Here is a 7,478-nt window from a genome sequence, read left to right as displayed (position 1 = left end):
ATGCCAATCCCTTTAAACTAAGTGGGTTGCAACTTGTGAACAGATCTGGCATTTCCACTTGTTTGACTTTCTCTTACCTAGTAAGGGATAACCAAACGGAACAACTATTATTTATAAATTAATCTTACAATCACACCATCAATGATAGAGATTCTAACCAATCAATTTCCAGTCAAGGCCTTTTATTTTTATTATTTAAATTTCCTCAATTTAAATCCCAATTTACTTAGCTCAACTCTTTTTGGAATATCTGATTAATAAAACAGCACACTTTTCTGTAACTCGTTGGGAGACGACCTGGGACTTAAACTCCCAGTAATTTTAATTTAAACTTTCTGTGACACATTTCTAAATTGATAGACAGATTCTCGGTGAGTTAAGAACTATACTTGCAACGTAACTATTTTAATAAATTTTTAATTCACCAGCTTCTGCATCTCCATCAGCGATCAAGGCACTCACTTTTGTAACAGGAGACTAACAGGTTTACAAAAGAGGCATGAGATAATCCATAAAGTATCAACAGCCTATCACCCCCAGACTAATGGTCAAGCAGAGGTGTCTAACAGGGAGATAAAGTGCATACTGCAAAAGGTAGTCAAGCCTCATAGAAAGGACTAGAGCACCAGGCTCCAAGACGCGCTTTGGGCATATCGGACAGCATACAAGACACCAATTGGGATGAGTCCTTTCCACTTGGTTTATGGAAAGGCCTGTCATCTCCCAGTTGAGTTAGAGCACAAAGCCTTCTGGGCAGTAAAGGAATGCAACATGGACTATGAGAGAGCCGGAGCTGAACGGAAGTTGCAATTGCAAGAATTAGAGAGCCTTCGCCTTGAAGCTTATGAAAACTCCAGGCTGTATAAAGAGAATGTGAAGGCTGTACATGACAAGAGCATTAAGAGAAGAGAATTCCAACCAGGGGACTTAGTCCTACTCTACAACTCTAGAATGCGACTCATGCCAGGCAAACTGAAATCCAGATGGGATGGTCCGTATCGAGTAGAGAAGGTGGAACCCTATGGAGTCTTTCACTTGAGCCATCCTTCAAGCTCTGAACTTATCAAGGTCAATGGACATCGCTTGAAGTTATTCCATGGTGAAAAGATGGCAAAAAACCAGGAACTAGAGATCTTCCTCTTGGAAGATCCACCAACAGCAGAAGACTGAGCTAGTGGAGTGTCCAACTTAAGGACGTTAAAGAAAAGTGCTGGGTGGGAGACAACCCACCACAGTATGATCGTTCCTCACCCTCTCCTTATCTTCCCTCATCTATAACTCTTCTAAGTACTAATGCATATATCTTGCATTTTATATATATAAAAAAGCGAGCACACGACGCGACAGCGTCGATGACGCGTCCGCGTCATAGTGCCTTGGATACGGGAAGAAAAGAAACAGAGACTCGGCTGGAGGCGTGCCTTTGGCACAAATCGATCCATGCGACCGCTCCACTGATACGTCCGCGTCATGTGGGAAAAAGTCCTCACACGTGTCCGCGTTACCCATGCGACCGCGTGCCCTATATATCGACGTAAAAAGGGTGTATGGCCGAAAGTTGAGCTGTACTTGGGCTGCACCTATGCTAATCGCACAAGCCCTGCCACGCGAATGCGTGCCCTACGCGTCCGCGCCATTCTCTCAATATGGCCATTCACGCGATCACGTCCACCATGCGATCGCGTCACCTTAAAATTTGGCAAAACGTAAATTAAACAGAGAGTTGTGTGAGCACGAAGCTGCCGTCGCGCCACTAGCGCAAATCATGTCACGCGTCCGTGTGACCGACGCGTCCGCGTCCGCAAACCATGCTTTCACATCATTATCCATTCCAGTGCATTGATTACCACCTTTCCCATTCTTTTCCTTGCTATAACCCTTGCATTATTCATGTCTTTACTTGTTTCTTTTCAGGATGGCCACCAAGAAAGGCAAGGTAAAAGCTACCCCCAAATCCACAGCAAGGAAAGGAATAAAAAGAGCATTAGTGGCAGAGCCTTCTTCAACTGTAGTTAAGCCCTCAACAAAAAGAATTAAAAGGATTATAAAGGTTGATGAAAAGGAGAGAACCTTCCCAGCAAAGGACACTGCACGATTTCCCAATTGTTATTGTGAGAAGATGTTCCCCATTCTGGCAGCTCGAACTTAGAACAATGAACACCTTCTTATCCTTCTGCCTTGTATTGCCAAATTTGTTGAGCCACAAATTGCACAAAGACATTGAGGATTCCTACAGAGACAGCCACGACAGGTTAATCTTTCCTGGGTAGTTGAGTTCTACTCCAACTTCCACCTGCCAACCCTGCAGTTTGTTTACATCTGTCAGAAGCAAGTCCCCATTACAGAAAAGGCCATTCAGCGAGCCTTGGATCTTCCCCCTGCTCCAGAAGGATTGGATGCATTTCAAGAAGCCGCACTCAAGCGCCAGGCGTACAAATTCGACTGGGACGCTGTTCTCAGAGTTATCGTACAACCTGGCAGCAAATGGATCTTTGGATACCATCGTTCCCGTCCTAAGGGAATCTCGGCTTCCGCACTCACCTTAGAGGCTTACGTATGGGCACAGATTATGTCCTATTACGTCTTCCCAAGCACTCATGAGTCCTCCTTCACCGCAGACATGGCCGTTTTGCTATGGTGCATCCTCACAGACCAGCCTCTCAATCTACCAAGACACATCCGGAATGCTCTGGGGCACGTGCAAATTACGGGCAACCTTCCTTTCCCCGCCTTGGTCTCAGATCTTGTCTCAGCAGCCGGAGTCTCTTACAGAGCTGGGGACACCAAAGCCATACTTCCACGAGATGATTAGTATGTCCCTAACGAGAGATATCTCAGGCCACCACCTGCCACTACCAGCCAGTCCACAGAAGATGCTGCAGACATTCCACCATCTACTAGTCAGCTACTACATCAAATACTGAAGAGGTTGGACCAACAAGACCAGAAAGCAAAGCTCCGAGAGCACTGCAACCACCGCCGTTTCAAATACCTCAAGGAGTTACTCATAGGTAACCACAGACCTGACGAGGACCCAGGCACTCCGGACTCCACTTCCTTCACCAGCATAGGGACCCATGACGGTCCCGACTGTAGAGACACTGCCACCAGCCCACCATTGTTCCTGACAGATGGCACCGAGGACGGTGTAAAACCTTAAGTGTGGGGAGGTCGGTCAGTACCTTACTTCTGGAGGTAATTCTTTTCCCCTAACACCAATTTCTCTCTCTTTAGTATAGGATATATTGCATATTAGTAGGTTAATTGCATGCATGTTCTACCTGATTGGAAAGACAATAAGTTTCTTTTAAGACCATACAATTTTTGAAAATTTCACTAAATTAAATCAAAACATTTATGTTAAATTTGTTTGAAGTTGAAATTGGAATAGGATTTTTTGAGCTAAAAAAACACACAACCCGTGAGACCTTGAGCCTAAATACATGGTTACACTATTTAACCATAAACATTTTTAATTCTTGTGTGTCTACTTCTCTATGATTGTAATCTGAATTTTGTTTTATCCTATATGTCCAATATTAATGTGTTATGTGCATGCATATGATTGAGGCCATTGTTTGTTTAGCTCACATATCCCAAATAAGCCAACCCTCTTAATTACCTTTATTAACCACTTTGAGCTATTTTTAATCCCATTTATTCTATATTTTACCACATCACTAGCCTTAAGCGGAAATCAATTTAAAAACCCAATTGAATCTTTGGTTAGCTTAAGGTAGAATTTGTGTGTCAATTGAGTATGGGAAAATTGTGGGAATAAAGGGTAATAGGAAAATATGTCATAAAGGAAATCTGGGTACCTATTCATGTGTAACCATAAAAGAAAAATTACAAATCTATGTGCATTGAAAAAAATATATTTTCTTTATTTTAGTGAATAAGGGGACAAAATTACCCCAATGTTAAGTCAGAGTTAATAATCAATGCACATGTGATAAAAATTAAAATAAAGGTTGATACATGAATATGGAATGCGAAAAGGAGATTTTGGGTAGCTAAGATGAATATTAAATTTATATGGAGTATATGTATGTTAGGTAGGAGCTTAGGTTAATTAAAGGTTCAATATACAAGCTCACTTAGCCATATGTGTATCCTCACCTTTACCTTAGCCCCATTACAACCATGAAAAGACCTCATGATGTTTGCATTGGCATTTTTAATTTGTTGATTGATTAGGTGAAAAAAAAATTTTTGAAAGCATGATTAAAGAAGGATAGAGTGACTACCCCATATACTAGAGTGATTAGAGTGCACACGCACCAACAGTAAGGGTTCAATGCTCGGTCCTATATTCCCTGCTTTTACAAGCTATCTTCTTACAAATTTATCTGCTTTTACAATATGATTTGAATTAGTGAAATCTGCCCCATGTTTTGTCTTAGAGAACTTATCTATTTTTAATCATGTAGACAAAATCATATAGTTGCATTCATATGTATATAGGTTGCAGTGCATTGCATGAGTCTTACATGTTCCTATTCATTCATATTCATCTCCTTCAACTTAGCATGAGGACATGCTAATGTTTAAGTGTAGGGAGGTTGATAAACCACTATTTTGTGATTCATATTGTGTTTAATTGTGTGGTTTTATCAAGTCTTTGCTCACTTATTCATATGATTTGAATGTATTTACAATTCCTTCATAAAAATATTCTATGATTGATAACTTGCTTCCTAAAGACCTTTTAGTTGTATATTTTTATCTTCCTTCGTACCATTCGATACCGTGATCAGTGTGTTAAGTGTTTCAGGCTTCATAGCGCAGGAATTGCGTAAGGAATGAAGAGGAAGCATGCAAAAATGGAAGCAACACAAGGAATTGGGGAGATGACCAGCGAGAAGTCACGCGGTTACATGGTTCACATGACCGCGCGAAATGGAAGAAATCAAAGTGACGCGCCCGCGTGCCTGACGCGGCCGCGCAGATTGGAAGCTGCACGGACGACGCGAGTGCATGGACGACGCGCATGCGTGGTGCAAGAAACGCTGAGTGACGCGATCGCATGGACGACGCGGCCGCATGACGTGCACGATCTGCAGAATTACAAAAGTCGTTGGCAGAGTTTCTAGGCCGCATTTCAACCCAGTTTTTGGCCCAGAAACACATATTAGAGCCAGGAAACATGCAGAGACAAAACAACAATTCATTCCGCATAGTTTCAAATTTTTAGATCTGAATTTACTCCTCTTCTAGGTTTCTCACTTGAACAATCATAATTAGGATTTTGAAGATTTTGGCTTTAACTTTTGAGAAGAGTCTACCTCTGGATCTAGTCATTTTATAGCTTGTTATTTACTTTTCATTTATTCTTCCATATTCTTAATTCCTCCAGAGTTGACATTGGATTATTTTCACAAATTATTAATACAGACTATCTTTATTTTTAATTAATCTCTTTTATTATTATTTATTATGTCTTCTCTTATTTTTCCCATTGATTTTGTGAAGTCTATAATTATGATGAGTGAGTAGTTCCCCAACTTGATTGGGAGATGATTAAAAGGAGAACCTTGAGTTAGAATACTCGAGAGTTCAATTGTAATTGGTTTATTGTTGGTTGACTTGTTAATCACTAACTCTAATCCTTCCCAAGGGAGAGGATTAGGACTTGTGAATAGAAGTTGACTTTTAATTTGACTTTTCTTCATTCGTTGAGGGTTAACTAAATTAAAACAATAACTGATTTAATTTTCTGTTCAACAAATTCAAAACCCCTTTTGAAAACCTCTGATTGATAAAATAGCACTTCTTCCTGTAACTCGTTGGGAGACGACCTGGGACTCATACTCCCAGTATTTTATTTCTAAAATTTGTGACAACCCTTTTTTTAAATTGACGAGTGGATTTTTGCTGGTTAAGAACTGTACTCACAACGCTATGTTTCCAATTAATTCTTAATTTGCCAATTTCCGCTCACATCAGTAATGCTCCAGCAACATTCCAAAGGTGCATGCTTTCCATATTTTCTGACATGGTAGAAAAATTTATAGAGGTTTCAATGGTTCTATTTTCGGAGAATTGTTTGACACTTGTTTGCACCACCTCACCCTTGTCTTGAGAAGATGTCAAGAAACAAACTTGGTTTTGAATTGGGGAAAATGCCATTTTATGGTACCTAAAGGCATTGTTCTTGGACATAAGATCTCAAGCAAGGGTATTGATGAATCTATATTTTACGATATATTTTGGTTTGATTTGAGTGGATTTCATCATGCAAACCCACATTTATTCATCCAAATAGCATGCTTTTGAGATTTCTTCCTAAATTTTGCTCGAAAGTGAAAACATGCTCTTTTATGCTTAATTTAGTCAATTTTATTCACTTTAATCCCGTTTGGTGCCTTGATGTATTTATTAGGTGATTTCAGGTTTCTAAGGCAACTATGGGTTGTAGAAGTGAGAAAAAGAGCATACAAAAGGGAAGAAACCATGAAGAATGGAGTTTGGACATTCCAACATCCGTGCGTCCGCACAAGCGACGCGTGCGCACGCACAAGAGCGAGCATGGCGACGAGTACGTGTGACCCACGCATACGCGTGGGAGTGAATTTTTCCAGGTGACACGTACGCATGACCCGTATCACGTGAGCTCATTAATGCAAATCGCTGGGGGCAAATTCTGGGCCTCAAGAACCCAGTTCAACCCATTTCTGAAGACTATTCGAGGCTAAAGTGATGAGGAATGAAGGGGGGAGGGCAGGGCAATTAGGTTTATCTTTTATCATGTTTTAGTGTAGTTCTCTAGAGAGAGAAGCTCCCCCTCTCTCTAGAATTAGGGTTTCTTAGTTTAATTTCTTGTAATTTTTACTTTTAATTCTTGTCTTCATTTACTTTTTCTTGTCATTTATTGTCATTGTATCTTTGTCATTTCCTTCGATTTGTTATTTCATTTCTTTTGTCATTTTTATCTTTATGGATACTTTTGTTATTTTAATTTCAATTAATGCAATTTATGTTTTATGTTTATTTATTGCTTTCTTTAGTTATTATCATGATTTTCTTGCTTTTGGTAGTTATATTTGATTTTTAATACAATTTAATATTATTTTATTTTCATGCACACCAAGTGTTTGATAAAATGCTTGGCTTAGTTTTTACCTAGTTTTTCTTCACTCTTGGCTTGGAATTGATGTCTTTGGTTACTATTGAGTCATTGATGTCCATTCTTGTTTAATACATTAGAGTAGTTAGTTGATTTGGTCTTCCTTGACTAGGACTTAGGGATTGAAATCAACTATGCCTATTTGACTTATCCTCGATGTAGGGTAGACTAAGTAGGATTAACTCTTCATAATCATCATGTGTTTGTGGTCAATGGCTAGGATAGGTAACCTTAGCTCTCAATTACTTTCCAAGAGATTCCTTGCATTTTAGTCTTTCTTTTCTTGCTTTAAGTGCTTTGACTTTTATTGCTTTGACTTTTATTTCTTGCATGTTTAGTTTTGATAACG

The 7,478-nt window shown here is 39.7% G+C and overlaps 1 protein-coding gene across 1 annotated transcript; it reads left to right on the top strand.

Annotated features, from left to right (window-relative positions):
* The first annotated feature begins 771 nt into the window (after window positions 1-771).
* LOC130934147 (uncharacterized) lies at window positions 772-1,170 on the top strand. Its single transcript, XM_057863735.1, has one exon. It carries the CDS (start codon window positions 772-774, stop codon window positions 1,168-1,170), a length of 399 nt encoding a protein of 132 aa, XP_057719718.1.
* Window positions 1,171-7,478: the final 6,308 nt, after the last annotated feature.

This window comes from Arachis stenosperma, chromosome 6, assembly GCF_014773155.1.
Source record: "Arachis stenosperma cultivar V10309 chromosome 6, arast.V10309.gnm1.PFL2, whole genome shotgun sequence".
In the NCBI taxonomy this organism is placed as follows: Eukaryota; Viridiplantae; Streptophyta; class Magnoliopsida; order Fabales; family Fabaceae; genus Arachis; species Arachis stenosperma.
Note: the sequence above shows the minus strand (reverse complement) of the source record. Positions and strands in the feature narration are given on the sequence as shown.